This window comes from Euprymna scolopes, chromosome 28 (assembly GCF_053919585.1).
Source record: "Euprymna scolopes isolate OS-2025 chromosome 28, ASM5391958v1, whole genome shotgun sequence".
Lineage (NCBI taxonomy): Eukaryota > Metazoa > Mollusca > Cephalopoda > Sepiida > Sepiolidae > Euprymna > Euprymna scolopes.
In genome coordinates, this window is record NC_136509.1 from 98,537,014 (window position 1) to 98,559,649 (window position 22,636).

Consider the following 22,636-nt stretch of genomic DNA (forward strand, 5'->3'; position numbering starts at 1 on the left):
GGTCTAATTTTTCACAAAATCTGCACATTAAATTAGGTTGCATTTTGGCAATAACGCATTGCATGCGTCTTCCTAGTGGTCTCTTGTGTCAGGTTTATCAGCGTAGACATCTCCAAAGAAAATAATTTTATGGGGTTAATTCGCACTAATGAGGTGACCAGTTGATATGTCCATTTCATGAAATTAATTGATCATCAAATGTTTCAGTAAATTGATCATATCCTTTGCAATTTGCAAACACTGCTCCCGTGTCAGTCTCCTGATGATGATGAATTGCCAAACCAAACTGAACTCAAAATAACTGAAAGTTATTTCAAGAAAAAGTTGTTACTTCAAAGTTTGTCACCTTGAAAAAAAAAAAGAACAAAACAAAAAAAAATCCTGTAGATGTTAGTTTCCCTATTTTTTTGACGAATTTTATTTTCGATCAAAAAATTAGATTCCATTTTTAACACCCGCAAAATATTTAATCAATTTGTGACCTTGCTCAACTTCGTCATTGGTTGGCCACCATGTTTCAAGTTGACTGTCACTCAACTTTAGTGATCTCATGAGAATCAAAATGTAAATTGTTTCCTAATTTTTATTAGGAAAACAAAAATATTATTTCAAGATTATTATTTTGAAAATATCCAGATGCAAGGGAATTAACTCTTGTCGACTAACATCATTTTTTGGGGTGGGGATACTGAAATCGATGTAACTTAGAGGAATTTTACTTTTCAATAAAACATGACATGTTTTTTAATGTAACAAAGTTTATAACCTTCATTACAAAAACTGTTAATGTGTTCAACGGGGCAAAACAGAAAATATGACGAATTTTGTAGAGGAATTTGAAATGTTATTAAATACAAATTTAAGTTAAATTAAAAAGAAGTCATTACTGTTTTTTTATGTTTTTTTTATGGCATTTCCAATTTCTTTTCAAATATTGTTGCATTTTCAACATTTTAATAAAATAGCGTCCCAAATTTTCTTCTGAAAAAAACAAAACAAAAAAACTGATGAATCTCTGAAACGAGTTATTTCCCTTGCACTATTGCTGTACACTACATGAGGATCAATAAAAATGTGTTCAGTTTTGGTGAGACGTGGGAAGTTTAAATGATGTCATAAACGGTGTCATGTTAAACTTGTTCTTTTCATCTGCCAGCATAACTGTGCATTGAATCGGCATTTTAATCCCAAAGTGGATTGCTGTTGCCATGCTGGAAAACTTCCCGCATCTGCCATCCTTCTATATCTCTACAAGGATCCACCCATGCATGGAGATTTGTGGTGACATCTGGGCTGGTGCACCATCAACTTGTCTCCCCACTCAGTTCAAAAAGGGTTTGTGACTTAACAGGTACCACACTATCGGACAAGCTATGAGTTGTTTTAAGATTTAGGTTTAACATAGGGTCAGCATTTTTGTATTATAGCATTACTAGCGTGGGTGCCTGGCGTTGCCCGGGTGTTTGGGTGTGTGTGTTGAGCAACAAAAAAAAAAGTGGTAGTAGGCAGGCAGGCTTGAACCGTGATGTGAAGGCAGAAAAGAAAGTGAAAGAAAATGACGTCTTAGTGCTACTCCATGACGCATCTGGAAGTTTGGAACGTTAAAATTAGGCAAAGTCAATCCAACTGATACAATGGCTTGCAAAAAATCGACCCCTCCTTATAGAAAACTGCCCAGTTGAGGGTGAACAAATTAATGTTTTTGGTCAATTTTTCAATATTTGTCGTCGGAGACATTTAGCTTCAAAATGATATCTTGTGAAAATCTATCGCTTCTGTCACAAGTTTTAGGCAGACAAACATACAAACATACATTTAAACAGACAGGTGAGATTTATATAATAGATGGTTAAGATATTTTGAACTCTAACAAATGTGCTGTGTTGATGACACGTCCGTCTTTATAGTAATAATCGTAGTGATCACTATAGCATATGATCACTATAGTATAGTGCCTGTCGAGTTGGTCTGCCTCTCTCTTTAGTTGTATCTCATTTATGATACAGTAAGCAGTAATATTATAATATTCCTTTCAGTATCTCTAGGAGCGGTGGTAGGGAATATTAGAAAACACATCTGTTCTGTCCTGCACGCAAAAGAGGCTTTCTCTAGCGTACAACATATCAGCTTCCCTATTTCCTGTATGTGATGTCACTTCCTTATTTCCTGTATGTGATGTCACTTCCTTATTTCCTGTATGTGATGTCACTTCCTTATTTCCTGTATGTGATGTCACTTCCTTATTTCCTGTATGTGATGTCACTTCCTTATTTCCTGTATGTGATGTCACTTCCTTATTTCCTGTATGTGATGTCACTTCCTTATTTCCTGTATGTGATGTCACTTCCTTATTTCCTGTATGTGATGTCACTTCCTTATTTCCTGTATGTGATGTCACTTCCTTATTTCCTGTATGTGATGTCACTTCCTTATTTCCTGTATGTGATGTCACTTCCTTATTTCCTGTATGTGATGTCACTTCCTTGAACCTGTTCGCTACATTTGTTAAACTTATTTTCTAAATGGAAGTTTCCTCTGTGAATGGAATCTAATTTAAAAGTGGAAAATTTTTTCTATATCGACTAACCCATTTTACTATAGTATGCCACTTTCTCTCTAACCCGAATGTAATCCGATCTTCCTAATGCAAGTGGAAGATGTTAAGTTTTTGTTTGTGACAATCTGCAAGACTTTCTCATAGAATCTCATTTTTTCGCGTTTTAGAAATGATCGATTTCTTATTATTGATTTGTTATCATAATGATCGATTTCTGATTATACATCCTCAAATTATTTTATCTACCTCCTCTCTAGCATGTCAGATGCAAGGTTAAGTGTGGGTTTAATAAGTTGGCACACCCAGGTTTTCAGTTCATGCCATTAACCATTTAGTCTCCATCCTCTCCACCACCCTGTATCCCCCAAAACTTTTTTTTTTGTAATTTAAAATTTTTAAAAAATCTTAATTTTTGCCAGAAACACCAAATCAACAAAATACTGCTAATATTTTTGATTCTTTTCTTTTTTTCTTTTTCCAATGTTGTTTAATATTGAAAGGATGTTTTACAATCAACATTTTAAAAATTTTAATAACTATTAAAATGTGATTTGTTATTTTTGTGTGGAGAATTTCAAATGATTTTGACAGTTGCCTTTAAAAACGCTTTGTCTAACAATTTTGCAATGTTGGTATGATTGATTTGTTAACGTGTAGTTTTCTCTTCTGAATTTTTTTGTTGTTTGCTAATGTGGTGCTCCTCAAGCAATTTCCAGTGATACTTCGCTTAACGAGGCAAATTGAAAACCTGCATGACAGTAATGCAACAATATTTCAGATTTGTATTAATTTTTTTTTTAGCATTTGATTTTCAAGGGAGATAATTACATAAAAAACTTGGTGCCAAATGGTGTTGTGGAGAACACACTACACTTTGAATTATTTGCAAAAATTTTTTAAAAAAATGTACATTTTAAACAAATACTATTTGAAAGTATGGGGAAATGAATGTCTGTCATCAAAGCTCAGAAATGTCTATCCTACTCTTAGCTAAAATCATCAATTACCATAATACCACATTTACGTCCTACTTCAATTTCCAAATCATTTATAAAAAATTTTGTTGAAAAATAGCGTTTATATATTTTAAGATAAAAACATATCACCCTGTTATAATTCTCTCCCCTTGATTGAAAACTTTAGAGCCAGTATGAGTCTGTATTTATGTCTCAAATGTGTTCACTTGCTAGCGAAGGGGTTAAACGACGTTAGCTTACAAGACCCAGTTTGTAAGTTTGAACCTGCTTGTTTCTATTGCAGAGTTTTCAAAAGACGAAACAAGCTTGTTCGTTTTACGTGATGACACATGTTGGACGACTTTTAAAAAATGATTTTAAAAATAGCCCATCTCTCGCCAGATTATTATTTTAATGGCATAAAAAAATCTTTAAATATAAATAAGTATACCTTGCTCTATTATTGAGCACTCTTCTATAAACTTCATTATATTCATTGTTTTTCCTTTAAATATTCTTAACCTAGAATAATTATAATATACAAATAAAATTTAATAAGGTGATATATAGTCGAATGATCCACCACTGAGCTATATCTCCAGATGTCAATAATTCTTTTGCGTTTTTATTAAGAAAAAATGATTTGCTGAGATTTTATTATCTCCCTTTGCCAGTGTAACTTAAAATATTACCCTGTAAAAATTTATTTTTTATCAATAAGAAAAAGTACTTTTTAGGATTGGATTTTTTTCAATTTTCGATACTTATCAGATGGATGCAAAACATATCTAAGAACACTGCCAGACATGAATTAAATTTGTGTGCAATTTTCAGAAAATAAGCTCAGCCATTTTGGATCCTATGAGAAAGGAAGTCGCGCACACAAAGTGACTTTTATAAAATAGAGATTTCAAAAGTGATTAATGTGTAAGTATAGCTAGTTAGTAAGTTATAAAAACATTTATGGCAATTAAGCTACACAGAAAATTTTAAATTTTAGCCTGATTATTCTCTGCCAGGATGAAATGCAGAAGATTCTGTGCAGCTGAATCACCATATGCTTTCATAACTTTCTCATCAATTTTTTTTTGAGAAGGGGGATGCCAATTTTTGGGAATTAAATTTTATTACAAAAAATCTTAACTCTGATTTCAATCTGGTAACTTGTTTGAAAACAAAGTCCTTTATTAAGTGGAAGTATCACGGATTGTTTTTCCCCCTCAATTCTTTGCATCAACAATCCGACTTGACGTTTCGCTAAATGGTTGGTGTGTGTGCGCTTGTTTCTGTGAGTACCTTGTAGTGGTTTGGTGTTTCTGTCACAGTGGCTAGAATTGGCTGATGCTCGGGAGGCTAAAGATACTCATAGTGCTTCTAGTCTCTCCAGCAGACGACACATTTCAACTCATGGAGCAGTTAGCTGTCATCATCGCGCAGTGTGGAGCACAAATGGAGAAGAAGATATTGGCAGAGAACAGGAACAATCCCGCATACTGGTGAGTTGTTTGATTTTAATTTAAAAAATATTTTTTAGACAAGAGACATACTCAGGATATAGGAGACTGGGTGGGGGGTGGGTCACTTTTGTAATTCTATTTAACAAAAATATGATTTTTTTTTTTTTTTGATCCTGTTCTATTGCAGACAATTCTAACAGTCATCTCTGAACTCCTATATTATACACTCGATATAGCAGTTATTGGTATATTCAAGGTCTGGAATGAAAGTCTTCTCAGGAAAATGAATTTGTACGGTGTTACTGGACAATTATTTGATAAGATCCTTAGCTAAAAGAAAGATTCTGATTGCCCTCAATGGCTGTAGATTTTAACAATGGGGTGTGTTCGGTTAGGGTTGATAGTTGGACCATTATTTTTATACCTCGATTCTTGATACATGGAAAAACGAATATGGCACATACCCAAAGCAATGGTTGAATTCTTAAGAAAATCTCTTCCAGTCAATCGTGGTTAAATTTGATTCTACCAAGACAATGTTTTTTTTTTTTTTTCAACAATTACCATCTTAACAACAGGTTGCCATGGCTAATTGCATTGTACCCGAGAGTTCATCATTGAAATACCTCAACCTAACATTCACGAGAAACAAGAACTGGAAGACATTGCCAAGTCTACTGCAAAGAACGTAGACCTTCTCTACTATGCTAGAAAACTCTCACATGCCAGTATTCTATCTCTCCACAAAGACACCATACTATCTACCAAGCTTCAACCTCTGTTGTATTATTGCAATTCTGCATTCCTTGTTTTACAAGTACTTTCATGTGCTCCAACGAATTTGTTGTACTTGTGCTCAGTGACAGAAATATCTGACTGCAACAATGTTTTTTAGTTTACATAAGTAATTTTTGTACTTTAGGATTCAAGTAATTAAGATTGATTTGTTTATGTAAATTTCTGGTCTCATGTAAAAAAACACATAAGGAGGTTGTTAGTTACAACAGAAGAACTGTTGCATTTGATGGAGTTCTGGCGTAGACGAGAAACTGATTATCAGGAAGCAAATATTATTACATTAAAAACAAAAATGTCATATTTTTTTTTTTTTAATTCACTTATTTTCTTTATACAAGAAATCTACGCAACTTTGAAGAATTGTAAGATACAAGTAATGTTTTTTTTTAATAAACATTAAAAATCAAAACATAAAATAACATTAAAAAAGAAATGGAATTTTCCTTAAATAAAACTGACACGACTTTTTATTCGATGTCATAATTATTAAAAAAATGTTTGCTTTCTTAACGGTTAAAAGATGAGTAACTGATTTAATAAAAGAAGTTGAAAAAGTTACGGCACGGATGTCTTTAATAAAAATTCCTTTTCTTTTGTAATTTTTTTTTTTTTATTTGCCTTTTAAAGTTAACTTTTATTTAAAAAAAAAGAAATCGCATCTTAGAAATCCTTGAATTTACATTGGTTTCAGCATCCTAAATGGAAAAATTGACCGAATTTTAGTAAAATAGTTATCTCCCTTAGATCAATGATGAGTTCTGCAAGAGTGTCGATTTATTTGATAATCTTTGAATTTTTGTAGGTTTTTGTATGATACTTCGTGCACTCTCAACCGACAAATGCGACAGAAAATCCAGGATCTCCGTTATTGTCCCGGTGGCAGACAAGATGACATGAGGCGAATGGATGATGAGAATCCAAGCGATGCAGGTGCGTCTCTTTTCACTCTTCCTCAATAAATAAGATTCAGAATTAAAGTTGGAATCTCGATTGGGCAACACAGTTATCAATCATGATAAAATGCTTTGGATCTGTTATATAGTAAGTTATAAAATATATATGGCGTTAAACTACACTGAATATTCTGCGTTTCATCCACTCTAGGACTCTTCAGCATACTAACTAGCTCTACCTACGTATTGAGCACTTTTGAAGTAAATACTTAAAGTTTACGCATAAATTTATACTTTTGTATATTAAGTTTATTTGTCTATGAAAGTGTAAGGGAGGTAATTCAGTGTCACTTGCAGCAAAATATAAGACTTTTTAGTTATTTAGTTGTTGCTTGTTGACTTAGAATGCTTTGTCAAATTGATGGTTGAATACAGATAAATTTGTGCTAATTTTTGCATTAAATAAATATTAATCCCAAACTTAGTGTGCTGCACCTTATAACAAAGGTTCATACAAAATTTCAGCCGGATCAGCCCAGTAGTTTCTAAGAAAAAGTGAATAAACAAAGAGAAATATAGGAATTTACATGACTCAGCTTTAGTATAATAGCTGAACATGAATCAATTTCTTAGTAAAAAAAAAAAAAAAATCCATTTACTTTTCTTACAAGTTTTTTCTCCTTTTAAAATTTCCCCTCTTTCTTTGCGAATTTTCAAAAGGACAAAGTGAAAGCCGATCAAGTCGTAAGAAAAGGCAAAGTCGTTGGGGACCGCAAGAAGAATACGCTCCCCTACCCTGTGATCTTGAAGCTCCTCAATCTGATACAGCGATGGGTTCTTCTTCATCAGCCAGCAACGTGCCTTCAGCTGCACCACAAATGCAACCAACATCAGCATCATCGATGACGACAACTCGGCCGCCAGGTGAAAATTTTATCTTTTTAAAAAAATTTTTGTTTTATCACAAGATTTACTTGGCATTCTCTTCGTTCAACAGTTTTCTCAATCAACTAAATATATCTTCATTTTTATCATTTGTCCTTGTCCCTCTCTGACCTTTGCTTCCTTGTCTGTCTTGCCTCTCTTGTCTTTTTGCCCCTCTCTTCATCTGTCTCCTCTCTCTTTGCCCCTCTCGCTTCCTCATCCTTTCGCTCGTCTTGCCCCTCTTTCCACCCTTGCTGATAAAATCATTCAATTGTGAACTCAAAATGATGAGTGCAATACAAACACACACCATAAACATAAATAAAAACTGCAAACCGGACATTTACATGTAAAAGTTTATTTTTTAACAGAACACCTCCAATAAAGAAAGGTGGTAAAATATTATTCTGCAAAGAATGTAAAATCCTTCTCTTCAGAGGAAAGAAACGAGTCAGCAAATTATATAAATAGCAGAGCTAAAAATTTGCTGGTTCTAGAATTTTATGATGGTGCTCATACTATGAATGTAAAATAATGTTTGTGTAAGGTTTGTCAAAGAGGAAAAGGCGAAAAAAAAGAAAAACCAAACTGGACAAAGTGTGATATGATAATGAATGCTCCCTTGATAACAACTGCATAAGGATGTGATTTATTCTTGCACCGTGACCAAAATATCCCCCCCCCCATCTCTTCCACCTGGTCACAATCTCAAATCTCCAGGCAGTCTAATAATAAAATGGATCAGCACTCTCCCCAAATGAACCTACACAGAGATAACACTGGCAGCATGAAGAATGAGGGATCTCCCCTGGATAATTCCCATAATAGCAACTTAAACAACCAACCCAACCGGGAAACCCCAGTACGCTCTCCATATCCTACCCTAATCATAATAACAGTAGAATCCATATCCCCAACAAAAGTAACCAGAATGCACCAAAAACATATACCTATAAAGGATCCACCTCCATTTTAATTAAGCTGAGAATCTCAAACCACATGTCATCATTTAACAATATGGATGCAGAAGTGAAACAGGGAACATCTCTAACAATGTTAATAAAAAAACTTAAATGTAAGAACACCCCTTTCTCAATTAAATGGGCAATTATTGGTAATTCCAAATCCTATACCCCAGGTTCCAAACTCTGTCAACTGTGCTTGTCTGAGTCGGTCAGAATAATAGCTTCCCCACATAATATTACTTCAGTTAAAAGTAAAGTGATATTACAATGCAACCATAAAGCTAAATATAAATGTGACTTTGAAATCACCTAACATCGTTGGCACCCTACCTACTGTCTAATAAACTAACATTACATGGTCCTCTACTTATCTTTAATTTAAAATAATATACTGCCTTTAATTAGCTTCATTGTTTCAATTGCTTATATCCTCCGCAACATAAGTTTCCGTAACTACCAATGAGTCTATATATTATGTTAATTTTTTTTACTCTCTATAATTATGTTTAAAATAAAAAGATACATTATAGCAACAAATTAAGCCCTCCCCAAATGTTCTAAATTTTTAACACAGTATGCTCTAGCTACATAACCGTTTCAAGTCCAGATTGTTGAAGCTGCCATATTTGAATTTATCTATAGTATTATTACTATCATCATTTTGCTACAATCACTACAATTGTTATGATTAATAGGGCTTGTAGAAGCACTAACATTTGTCTCACGACTATTATTATCAAGATTAAGTTTCATGTAATCATTTCTAGATTAACTTCTGTATTAAAATAGTCATCTAGATTTATCATAGCATCATTTGATTATTATACTAGTGGGGGTACCCGGCGTTGCCCGAGTGTTTGGAGGTGTGTGTGTGGTCTGCCGGGGTGGGGGGTGTTAATAAAAACCTAGTAATAAGCGAAGTAAAAAAAAAAAAAAAAACAGAAAAACGAACGTTAAAACTTATCTGAAAAATAAAGCGGGTGGGGGTAATCAAAACATAAGAATAAGCGAAGTAAAAAAAAAAAAAAACTAACAAAAGGCAAACAAACGATGTTAAAAGTAAAAATCTGAAAAAGAAAACAGAAAAACGAACGTTAAAACTTCTGAAAAAAAAAAAAAAAAAAAAAAGTGAAAAATGGCTTAAATAAGCCTGTTTCAATATTAAAATTTAAAAAATCGGTGGGTACCCGGGTGTTTTTGAGTGTGTGTGGTCGGTCAGGAGTGTTAATGAAACCCTAAGAATAAGCGAAGTAAAAAAAACAAAAAAAAAACAGAAAAACGAACGTTACGTGAAAAATGGCTTAAATAACCCTGCTTCAATATTAAAATTTAAAAAAAAAAAAAAAAAAAAAAAAATCTCACACCACGATTCGAACCCAAGACGTTTAGATAATTACCCAACGCTCTAACCAACTGACCTAACATGGCATACATGAAATTGTCAGTTCTTCAAATATTTAAACTAAATCAGGTTATCACGTAGAATTATGCGTAGAACTGATCTCGTCATGAGAGGACAGTTTAGCTTCATTCAAAAGTATTGACTGTATTGCACTGTGAATAGTACTATTTCAAAATTACCCTCAAATAACTCTGGTATTTACAAGTTTATATATTCTGTCTTGTGCTAATAACGAAACTGGTTTGCTGAGAGCCCATCTTCACTATTATTTTATTCTAAATTCTACTTTTATTAACGTCAACATGTAATTATTTTTAATTACCAACTTCGTTTCGTTTTGTCAACATGATAACTTTCTTTATCTCCTTTATTTCCGACCTCACCTCATATCCCTTACAAGTAACACTTGAATAATCCCCCCCCCCCTGCACATAAATGTTTTAGCCCCCTCCCCCTCCACTTCCTCTTTAGCCTAACCCCTTCCTCCACACATCTTGACGGTTGCTGTTGACCTAATTTTTAAAGGATGACAAGCATTTTACACTCGGTATGGCTAATGGAAGTAGAGAGGCTGGCATCTTCATATATAATTTGGTCCTGATACCCTGTTGTCCGAAATTTCCTTGACTGATGGATTTAATTTCATCCCTCAACAGCCTTTTGGATTATTCATCGCGATCGCACAGGTTTCCTTCAAATTTTCACCATTATCTTTTTTTTAACTGTTTTAAAACTCAGGTATTTACTTTGCTTCATGATATTTTCAAAAGACTATCACATCTTGGATTTACCCAGTCTGGTTTGATTTTTCTTTTTTCTGCCTTTTCCTCTTTCTTACCTTTTAAAAAGCCTTATGCAAGCATTTTACATTCTACGACAGACATCATCGTATCTTAGTTTCATAAAATGCTAAAAGCAGCACATTTTTAGCTCCGCTATTTATATAATTTGCTAACTAGTTTCTTTCCTCTGAAGAAAAGAATCTTACATTCTTTGAAACTCGACAGAATAAGGATATTTTACTGCCTTTCTTTATTGGATGTGTCCTGTCGAAAAATAAATTTTTACATGCAAATGTCCAGTTTGCAGTTTTTATTTATGCTCTACTTGTTACTGCCGTATCAATTTTTTTTTATTTGGTTGGGATAATATAAACATTAATGCTTATATTGGACTGAAGCTTGCATTAATTATGTGATATATATATATATATATATATATATTTTTAAAACCATAATAATAAAAAATAAAATATGGGCGATTTTTAAGGAAAACAATCATCTAGGTAAACACGCTACTTAACCGCATTTATAGTTTTAAAAAAATCTAATATATGTGTATGTATGAAAGATCTAATAAAAAAAACAATTATACACTGGGAAATTATTTTTTGTTTAAGCGACATGTAATTACAAGATATTATGTGTATATATATATATATATCTTGCATATGTCTATTTACTATTGTTTTTCTTTCTCTTAATGTCCCATCCAGTTGTAACAATTCGTGACTTTGCACGTCGAATGGTTGGCAGTGATGCTTTGTCTGATGAACAGTTGCAACAAATCAAAGAACAACGTGAAGTAAGTCGACCACAAATTTATTTCAATCATTTTCTTTTTAACATTTGATTGCGTCATAGTTTGCAGTTGGTGTGCCGCATGTGTTTATACAACATTCATTTCTTTACACAATCGCTTGCATTATCATTGACCTCTACAAGATCGTTTTAGCCGCACTCGTAGGGCAGTAAAAGGCAGATTAGACTACCGCATCATATGCTTTTCTGCATTCATAGATGCTAGGCTCAATTCTATAGCCTTATCTGCCCATAGCTTTTCTGCACTTGGGTATTTTAGCGTCTCCAAACGACATCATCGTAGTTGGATGATGGGGAAAAATGTTAGTTACATTGACCCCCCCCTCCCCCCAGGAAGTAAACGATTGGGGGGAGGGTGAAATCAACTATAGAATTTCCGCATCTGAACAAATAATTCCATGTCTGCTTTGAGCCATTCAGTTGCTTCCTTTTCTGCATTGTTCAGCAAGGAATGAAAGTCTTACCCCAGTGTGCATCATTGATGACATCTCTGGGAGATGGCCAGTCATTATGTTGGTACTAATCTTGTTTGGATTTATAGGTTTATTGTAATGCTTGATGTCAAGCATTACAAGGTGATCAACATCCCCTTTGGCATTGTGTTGTCAAGAATAGATTACTGGTCCTCACACACACTCGGGAAATGTGTAATCAAAGTATGTTGTGTGTCGTTAAATGGATCTGTGCAACGAAAAACCCAGATAATCTCTGGATGAAATCTCCAAATACATGGATTCTGGCCATCTTTCTTTCTATTTTTCTGAGATCCATTAACTGAACTTGTTCTGGCTCTTTATTAGTGGTCACTGTGTATTTTCCCTGAGGTTGGCTGCTTCAGACATCTACTGAAAATTTTTTGGAAGGTCTTACTTTTCCCCACAAAGGTTAACCTCAGCATGACTCTTTAGCTGAGGCACCTTTTACAAAGAATATTTTTTGGATGATTTTACTCTGGCTAGAAATATTTTCAGCTTTCTGGACCCATGGCCAAGCGTCTATCAGTGCAACATCTGCTACATATGTGCATCAGTAAAACATGTTGCACAGCACACAGTTGCAACACTGATACAGGAAAATGTGTGCAGAAGACTTTGTTCATCATGTTAAAAGAATATGAGAATTATTGGATTAGTGAATATAGAACAGTTGAAGTAGCAAGGTTAGTTATAATGGGGAGACCAAGGAAAACGTGAGAAAATGATTGATTTGAAAGAATAATAAAAACCTGGTTACATAAGTTCAAAAGTCAATTTCTAAAAGCTATCCAATGCATGCAAACGTTTACAGACGACGATTTTATTTTTTTTTTGTCCTCTAGCTAAACATGATGTACGAACTGATTCTGGCACAGAAGAAAGCGAAGGAAGCGGCCATGATTTCCGAGGCGTTAGGGATGCGTACCAATCCAAAATATGATTATGATTCGGATGAAGATACAGATGGTGGAACTTGGGAACACAAAAAGAGAATGCTGGAAATGAACGCCACCAAAGGTAAGTCCTCCCTTCAACAGATATTGATTCAATTCCAATTGTATACATTGTTATCAAATTTTATAATATATTTCTTCATTATCGGCATTTGTAAAGGATTTGTTTGAGTTCTTATCTTGTTATTTTTATATATATATATATATATATATATATTTTTTTTTTTAAGATGGAAATTTACAAAGTTTGATGTTTTCCGCTTTTTCTTGCAGAATGGGCTGAGCATCTGACAGATATGAATAAAGGCAAACACTTCATCGGTGACTTTTTACCCCCAGATGAATTAGAAAAATTCATGGAGACATTCAATGTAAGTGATTTCTAAATCAAAGATATCCAGTATTTTTTAAAAATAATGCCGATATTGTAACAAAAAGAAAAAGTTACATTTGTCAGTTTCTAAAACTCTTAAACTAAAATTTCTAGGGAATCAGAAAATGAGTGCAACTACATAAGATATATTTAACTGTTAGGCGATACTATTGACCCCACCACCAAATTTTAGAAAAAAATCTAACCAAAAATAGGAAAGTATCAGTTGTTTACCAACGTACACAAAAGAAAGCTAAAAAAGTATTGATAATCAAGGTGTGGCAGTAATTGGGACAATGGAGATTAATGTTTAGAATTTGTTTACACTCGATTTTGATGCAGTTTATGAACCATTTTTGAGTTTGTGATTGTTGACGGTTGTTTAAGAGTTTTCAGTTTGATACAGTAGAATGCAATACTTGTGAACCATTGCAATGTGAGAGACTACAACATGGCCAGAAGAGATAAAAGAGAAGCCCATAGAAACAGTCTTGTAGTTGCCAAGTGCACGGTGGCACAGTTATCCATTCAAAATTATCAACCTTTTCCCTAACTCAATATATTGAGATATACTGCTGGAAAAAAAAAGGATCTCCAAAAAGAAAAGATTTTAAAATGTGAATATCTTGCATTACTATAAGAGCCAGAGCCAAGGGAGATAATTCAGTTGGTCATACTGAATTGGTTGCAAAACTCTTCCACATTAACAATTTAGTGTCTGTCTTCCCTGAAAATACATTTGCTCTGTTCCATAAACAAAACCCAAGAGACTTGGTTATTTCTATCTTAATGACACTGCCAGAGAGCAACTTTTGCATGTTACATATGCCATTTTTTTTTTTTTGTCTTATTTTCGAGTACATAAAAATGAAATGAATTCTGATGGCATCATCGATTTAATGAATAAAATTAATCTTATCAATTTGCAGATGTATCGTGTTTATATTTAATTTTTCATGCAATTATTTAAATTGTCTTCCTGTTTAGGCGTTGAAAGAGGGTCGAGAACCTGACCTTTCAGATTATAAAGAATTCAAATTAACCTGCGAGAATATCGGTTATCAAATGTTGCAGCGTCTTGGTTGGCAGGAAGGCGAAGGGCTCGGCTCTGAGAATCAAGGAATCAAAAATCCTGTTAGCAAGTAAGCTTTTCTTTGGACTTTTTTTTTTTTTTTTACTTTCAAAACTTTGTGCTGTTAGATTTACCGCTTCTGAATAAAAAATTTTGTTTTGTTTAGTTATTAAATTTTGCTCGATATTTTTTCCATGTCCAGAATTCACAATGTTAAAAAAATCAGAAACTTTATGATGTACGTACAAGTGACAGTGAAAATTGCAAGATTTTATGTTCATTTTCAATATGAATTACTTTTTGTCAAATATCAAAATTTGATTAAAGTTTTTTTACTACAAAGAAACTTGAATTTTTGGATTAAGGATGTATTAGTTAAAAAAAAAAAAAAAAAAAAAAAGGGGGAGGGGTTGTTTTGATCAAAATGGCTTTTTTATTTTTTGTCCTTCATTGCAGGGGAGTTCAACCAATTGAAGGTGGTGGCTTTGGAGTTGAAAGGCCAGCAAATTTGAGTAGGGACGATGATGAATATGAAGCCTTCAGAAAACGGATGATGTTAGCCTACAGATTCCGACCAAATCCGTTGGTTTGTTAATTTTTTTTTTATTTAATAATTTGTCACTGAATATATTTTAGTTTTTCGATTTACTGTTTTTTTTTATGGCATAATTCTTCCAGTGACTTCAGTTTATAGAGAAAAATCAGATTTCCTCTTCCCAAAAAATTTGGAATGAATTACTCATAAGAAATTCAACTCCTCAACACTTTAACAGACAAAAGGAATATTTGAAATTGTATTTGCAATAAAAACAAGTTGCTCATTGGGCTTGGGTTAGATTGTTTAAATCAGAATTTTTTTTTTTTTTTTTCAGAACAATCCTCGAAGACCGTATTACTGACGAATCTGAAGATATTTAAATGTGTGTCAGTCTCATCAAACCAAGATTTTCTTCCATGGATTCATTATTTTTTTTGACATAATGATTTAACTGTATTACTTGTCTCTAATCTCCTCCTGTTTCTGCCCTCATCATCTGAGTGTTGGGTTAAAAGCTAAAGGATGTGGGTGACCAGCCACAAGGAAGTGGTTGGGGAGGGGGAAAGTTGTATAGAATTATAATTATCCTTTCATTGTATTGTGTTTTAGTATCTCCAAAATCATAACAGCTTTCAGAAATCTTCAATTTTGTTTTATTGTTAATCTGAAAATTTTAAAAGTTTTTGCACAAACTTTGCCGCATTGAAAGTTTTTTAATTATATAAAGTAGATAAAAAAGATTGTAAACATTCATTCAATGACTGTTTCTCTAACATTCACTTACTTTATGATCCCACCATCAAAATTTCAAATATACTTACCAGGAAAATGAGGAGATTGGGGCCATTCATTATAAAAACTCCAGGAAATCGGATCACTACTGCTGTTCAACACATTGTACTTCACGCTTCTTTGCATACATTAAAACATTCTTTTAAATTTCATTCTGCATTTCTCTTTCTTTTCACTATATGGAATGATAAAAATGTCACCCTATAGGAAACAGTTTTTATTTTTATAAAGCTATTATTGAAGAAAAAAAAAAAAAAAAAATCAATTCAGGTAACTTGCTTATCTAGTAGAGATAACATCTATTCAATGTAGCCTCAATCATCACCTTGATGTGGAAAAGGTATGGTCTGGGAGCATACCTTTTCCACAAGTGCTGGAAGGAACTTGGTGGATGGCAGCGATCAAGCTGGCTTTGGTGTTGTGGGAAGTCATGTTCTCGACATATAACCAAATGAAGTAGTCCAGCGAGTTCAGGTCAAGGGAGGAAAGGGGCCCCAAAGTCGTACTCCTTGTGAAGCTAAGACTGGGTCTCTTTGGATATGTAGGCCGGCACAGTCTTACTGCCACACCCAGGGTCTGCTAGTAGCCATCTGATTGAGCCAGGGGATCACTATACTCTTCGGCACATCCAGGTACATTCTTTTTTTTCCTTCTATTTTCACCCCAAACAAGACGGTGCCACTTTGGGGAGGGGGGGGGGCGAGGCTACTATCGGGACATTACACTTAAATTTCTGCATGTCAGTTCATTTTTGAGATGAGCATTATATATATTAATTTATTTCCTACTATTGTTTTCATCTTTATTGGTGGTTGTTTTTCACAACGTTTCGGCCAACTATTCCTCTGGCCTTCGAATCTCCTAACTGCATTCTCAGCAATCACTGCCATCCGTAGTTGTAGTCTCACCATGTTTAGGCCAAGTAAACCTCTGGCATGCTTTGCTTCCAGATGGACATTGTCTGAAGCTAGCGGTTTCAATCCTACCCAAAGTGTGGAACTATGGAAGGCAGTAATTACAATTAGGACATTCAAAGTTCCTATCCGTCGCGGTTACCACCTGACGAATGCCATAGTTGGCTGAAACGTCGTGAAAAACTAATAAAGATGAGAATAAATAGTCCGAAATAAATTAGTACTCCATACATCACTATAGAGAGCCCACCTTCTTTGCAGCAGCCTTGGCAATGCCTCTATTCCAGTTCATGTTCCCTGTTAAGTCAAAGAATGTAAAGGAAGTACTTTCAGGTAATGTTTTTGGTCATTGCTAGTAGAGAAAGTTTCTTGTAATTATTGAAGGAAACAAGCTTTGTTTTGGCAGCATTGAATCTGACCATTCCACTAGAGATTGGAGATCTTCATCTAGTGTTTCTGCCATTTCCTTAGAGATGTGTTTATTTGTTTTTCCCCTCATGCCTGTTAGAGTGGTGTCATCGGCAAATATACCCATCTCAGAAACAATTTTATCAGGGAGGTCATTTATGAATATCAGAAATAATAAAGGTCTCAGGATAAACCCCCTGAGGTACTCCTGCATTTATATCTGTGGGTGTTGACTTTCAAGCTGACTTTGAAGATGTGAGGTGGCATGATGTAGTCTTCCAAACTATACCAACGACCATAACCGTTGCTGGAAACTTTTTCACTCTTGGCATGTCTATTATTCATGGCAATCCAGCGATTGTTCTGGCTGTTGTGCACCTGGTTCTAGAAGTTCTTTTCAGATGAAAAGAACCGGAGCATGATTGGCTTGTTGATTAACCTCATGTTCTTTGTCTTCTCAGTTAAAATCTGACTTGTCTGGTGCCTGTAGGACCTACACTTCAAGTTCTCCTTCACACATGCAATCACATTTGTGTGTGACGCCTAAATCAAATAGGCTGCTAGGGAGTTTTGTCAATGCCTGCCTGAACCGTTTCAGGTCTTCCTGAAGGTATCTGGACAATTAGTGGATGGTCTGCAACAAAAAGAAAACTGGTTTTCATTAAACGGAAACATCTTGGGCAACAATTTTATTGTTCCACCCTATAGTTTAATGTTTTCTTCTGCAGAATTCACTTTAATTAACCCTGCCCATATAGACATAGCATGTTAATTATAAATGTCCTGTCCTTTAGCAAAGTTTTTTTTTAATGTTTCCTCCTTCGTACTTTCACGGTAGGGGTAGTGTTCTTCATATCATATGCAGAACCATTTACACACAAAGTTCAATTTTGGTCTCATCCAACCATATCACAAAAAAAAAGTTAACTTTCTTCTGTAAAAAAAAAAGTCATGCAACTTTTATTTGTGCAGTTCGTTACTGATGGTCATCTTGCAGATTCCCTTTTTTTTTTTTTTTTAAGACTTCACGGGCCATGAAAGGATCATTTTGCAAGATTTTGCACTGGCACCTTTCCGAGGAGCTCCCGATCTTGGCATGTTTTTGTAGTACTAACAGGAACATTCAAAGTTTGTGCTATACATTGGTAGCTTTTATATGAACTGTTAGAGTTCCATTCACTTGGCCATGTTGCAATGTTTTCCGAGAGAATGATATTCTGTGAACTTCTAGTCAAACTAGAATGATCTGGAATGTAAAAAAAAAAAAAAAAGTTTAATAATGAAACACTTGGACAGTCTTTTTTCATTATCTATTTTAGGAAATATTTAATTGTTTAATTTCTCATTTCTATGTATTTTAATAACGTGAAAGGTTTATGTAAAATCATTTGTACCAAATAGCTGAAAAATAAACATTTTTGCCCAAACACTCGTTTCACCTTATTGTATATATGAGAGAAATTAAACGAGAAAAATCGCTTGAATTTAACGATCATAGACTTACATTAAAAGTAATTTCACTTTAGTTTCGGTTGAGTAAGAATCAAAGAACCACATTGAAAATGTTAAAAAAAATTCTGCGATTGGTTTTAAATTAAAAAAAATTACAAGAACCACACACTTGAGATTTTAAAAGTTTGAATTTTTATTCTACAGCAACAGAGTCCAACTGTGACATCAGAAGGGTAATGATAAGGTTAATCTTAGTGTACTTACATGTAACAAAGTTTCAGCTAACAACGGGATCTCAATAACCAATCAATTGCCAGTATCATTTTATGCATGCAAATTATGAACTATGGCTTTGTGCCCTCTTTGACCGCCAGCACTTGAGTCATAAGGGTCAATGATTAAAATGAAAAGATCACGGTACACGAGTTTTGAGTAAGGTGATCCTTCATGCATAGTTTCCCTGTAAGACTTGTTTACAAGCTTTTACTAACCAACAATTTTACAAGTTGGTGAGAGCCATCAAAAAAAAAAAAAAAAAAAAAAAAAAAAAATTAACAAAAATAGCATTTATCATTAAAGTACACACTAGTATTAAATCTATTTTTACTTTCGTTTTGAAAATCTTTGACAGGTTCAGACAGTTTAATCTGAACTGCAAAAGAAACCTACTGTCAAAGCTTACAGCAAGAGGAAAGTTGAGAAAATTATAAAATGCAATAAAAAGGCCATGTGATTTATGAAGGTGAATCTATTAATGATGACATCACTGATGCTGGTAGTTTCATCAAGTAAAAAAAAAATGCACGTAAAACTTTGATATTCAAATATGATCAGATTTAGCTGAACATGTGTAAGAAAGGGAAGATTAAGAAACAGTTGACTAATGAGACCATCTAGTTTATTTACAATTTGACAGACGTGCACATAATGAGCAGGTCACCTTTTGAGATCGACAACATGTCAACAAAAGGGACCCTAGGACAATAGAAAAGATCTAGAATAAGGCCAAAACTCTAGAGAGATGATGACAGCTAACTAGATCCTACCTAGCTAAGAATAAAACCAAGTTGGTGAAAAAGATGAGCACAAGTTAATACATGCAACAGGAAAATTACTGATTATATAGTCTGAAAGAAGCTATCAATGAAATTGTCAAGAGTTCAAAAATCTGTTCAGTTAAGAGCAAGTAAAATACATTTAGCTTACAAGATGATCAAATCTGACAACCTATTTGATTTTATCTTGGAAGATTGTTACAAGTAATTAAAGAGACGATGGAATTAACTAAAAGTGGTTGAGATAATTGAGCAGCAAATAAACCAGAAATGCAGTTTGTTTTATGCCGGGGCAAAGTAGCACTACATTTATTATCTAGACAATACCTTAAAAAGAACCCATATTTTGCTTTTGTGGATCTAGAGAATGCTTTCGACAGAGTGCCAAGATTAGCTTATGGGCTAAGGGCAAACAAGAGATTGGTGAAAGTTCAAGCAATGTACGGAAATCTTCAGTGTTAAAATTAATAGCGCATTTAGTGATGGCTTAGCAGTACAATTAGGTTTTAAGTTCATTGTTTTTCATTTGTATCTTTAAAGTATTGTTTCATATGGAATGTCCGCAAGAGATGCTGGATTATAATTTATTACTTGCCTATCTAATAGACCTTGTTGCTAACATTTTTAAGGAATGCCGGGCTTTACGTCACAAGTGATTTTCTCTAGTGGTGACTGAAAATAAAACACTTATCGTTTAGTGATCATGGGTTTTTTTGTTTTTTTTTGTTTTTTGTTTTTTTCTGACAATCGTCCAGAGTTCATTACTGAGTGAAAAATGTTTTCAACCATTATTTAGTCAAATTATTGATTTTTTTTTTTAGTGAAATAGTAAATATGCACCAAATTTTATACTTTAAAAGATGTCTTTTAAACAACTACATGAAAAAAAAAAAAAAGTCATCTTCGTTCTGCGACATGCATACATGTTCCCAAAATTATGTAAATGTTTTTCAATTTACAGAAAAACATTTTTTAGCAAGGCCTGTATTCGAAAAAACTGGCTGCATCTAACCCTCTCTTTACTTTTTCATAAATTTTAGGCTCTTTAAATTACATTTAGAAAACGAAGTATACTTGTCAGTTGTGGAACAAAGGTGTTATATTCCAAAACATATGTAACTCGATAAAGTTAAAACCCTAATCAAGTTACATAATTTTTAGAATATGACATGTTGTGATTGACAAGGATTTGTATTTTTTTTTTTTTTAAATGTAATTTAAATAATCTAAAATTGTATATAAATTAAATTTTAAAAAAAAAAAAATTAATGTTTAACGAGTAATTAAATGCTTCCTTTACAAGTTCCAAACAAAATTGAGACCCAACTTTAATGTTTCGAATCTAAGGGCGATAACTGGCATTTATAAAAAAAATGCTTAGTACATAAAAATTGCCATAGTAAAGAGATTCTTCTAGACTAAGATGAAATATAGTATCACAACACTCACTATTTGCTCTAAGATACAAAAATAGAGGTTGGAGGTTTTATATATACAGGTATTTCTAAATAGAAATATTTAGAGCAAATAACCACTTTTTTAAAATAAAATTTTAATTAAAAAGGTTTGTACTTTAATAAGTTACTTTATATTACAACTATTAATTTTCTTTATCAAATTCAGAAAAAAACTAATTCTTTAACATTTTTTTTTAAAGTAGGTAAACATTGATTGAATAACTTAAAACTGAAATGAAAGTAATCATGATCACGTCGTATCGGTTCAAAAGCCTGACAGCTTTTTTGAAAATAGATATTTACTTGCAGCAAGATCCGACACAAGGTCGAAAGGTAAGCAATGTCAATCAGCGCACCTAAAGAAGAGGGACAGACTTCCAAAAATTACCTGGGCAGCCTCATCAGCATTTCTGAATAGGGGTGCTTCTGGTAGTAAACTATGAACTTACTCCACTCAAAAGACAGGTGGTAAGGTCTGGACCTCCTAGGTACCACCCAGTTGTCGGACTGAGGTATGCCAGGTACTGGGTCAGTTCCTGGCTGCACACACCTATTGGACAGATTCAACTGGCACATCTACCCAGGCTTCCAAGCAAACTGAAGCAGCAACAAATGATAAGCATGTTATTTTTGAAAGTATGGAAACAAATATTGCAAAAACTACACATTTTGTCAGTAAATTTACTAGGTAATTCTAAATGCCATTGTTCAAAGTTTGTAACAAAGTGAATGCAATGCTTTTGAGATTGTTGTTTCAAGTTTAGTAACTAATATTGAAACTGATGAGATGTTCAAACTTGCATTTGTCATTTGATTGAATTATTCTGAGTGATATTTCCCACTGAATGTAATTGGTTTTGAAATTTCTTAATTTCCTCCCATAATTTTCGTCTGCATCATCTTTGAAGATTAGAAAATCAAACAAAACTTCACATGGAATTGTTTTTTATAACAGTGAAATAACATTGCATAAATTTGGCTAATAAACGAAAATATTTAGTCAAAGGTCAACTGCAGGTAAATCTGTAAAGCCCTGGAATGGTAAATGTTAGCAAGACTAAAGTGATGATCAGTGGTTGTGGTGTTGAAAAGCTCCCAAAACAAAAGTTTGAAGGAAACTTCAATCTAGACAGATGAAGAGTGGCTTTCAATAGTTTAAGAAATTAACTTTCAATCACTTCCACATTTAAGTCGATATGTGAAACTGATTAACATGATTGGAGAGAGAGAACAAGATCTGAAAATTTTGTACTAGAAGTGACTTAAAATAAAACCTATCCAAGGGCAATACTATGGAGAAACTGAATCCTAAACAGATCGTGAATATCATGTCAAACGAAAGGAGGAAAAAGTATTTGCACTAAAAATTATAGGAAACAAAAGACTTGTTAATGTATGAGGAAAAAATTCTCAAACCCAATCACATCTAAGCATGCTTTTATAAGCGCTTATATGTCAACATTAAACTCAGATCTAGGGGAGATAATCACCATAGATATAGTAAAACTAAGCATATTTCCAAGGCATACTTTGGGCTGCTTATTAATTAACGTACACAAAACAAGTAAACAACTTGTTACAATGAAACGATGT

General features: G+C 33.6%; 1 protein-coding gene and 1 long non-coding RNA gene across 9 annotated transcripts in view; one reads left to right on the top strand and one right to left on the bottom strand.

Moving 5' to 3' along the window:
• The window catches only part of LOC145249754 (uncharacterized), a 71,441-nt gene extending 55,532 nt beyond the window's left edge, over positions 1-15,909 (top strand). For 4 of the 8 annotated variants that reach the window (XM_080111669.1, XM_080111672.1, XM_080111671.1 and 1 more), the window contains exons 7-15: positions 4,892-5,009; positions 6,571-6,698; positions 7,382-7,585; positions 11,448-11,536; positions 12,872-13,046; positions 13,256-13,353; positions 14,343-14,497; positions 14,884-15,013; positions 15,300-15,909. In XM_080111669.1, the coding sequence (XP_079967795.1) occupies positions 4,892-5,009; positions 6,571-6,698; positions 7,382-7,585; positions 11,448-11,536; positions 12,872-13,046; positions 13,256-13,353; positions 14,343-14,497; positions 14,884-15,013; positions 15,300-15,326 (1,124 nt within the window). In that variant the 3' untranslated portion in view covers positions 15,327-15,909. The remainder of the gene's footprint in view (positions 1-4,891; positions 5,010-6,570; positions 6,699-7,381; positions 7,586-11,447; positions 11,537-12,871; positions 13,047-13,255; positions 13,354-14,342; positions 14,498-14,883; positions 15,014-15,299) is intronic. The other 4 variants (XM_080111675.1, XM_080111676.1, XM_080111673.1 and 1 more) reach the window with 2 other exon arrangements.
• Positions 15,910-18,018: 2,109 nt separating this feature from the next.
• On the bottom strand, positions 18,019-22,318 carry LOC145249757 (uncharacterized). The gene is made up of 2 exons (XR_013863575.1): positions 21,432-22,318; positions 18,019-18,325 (listed from the first exon to the last, which is right to left on the bottom strand). It is a non-coding gene; the product is annotated as an uncharacterized LOC145249757 (long non-coding RNA).
• Between the last annotated feature and the right edge of the window lie 318 nt (positions 22,319-22,636).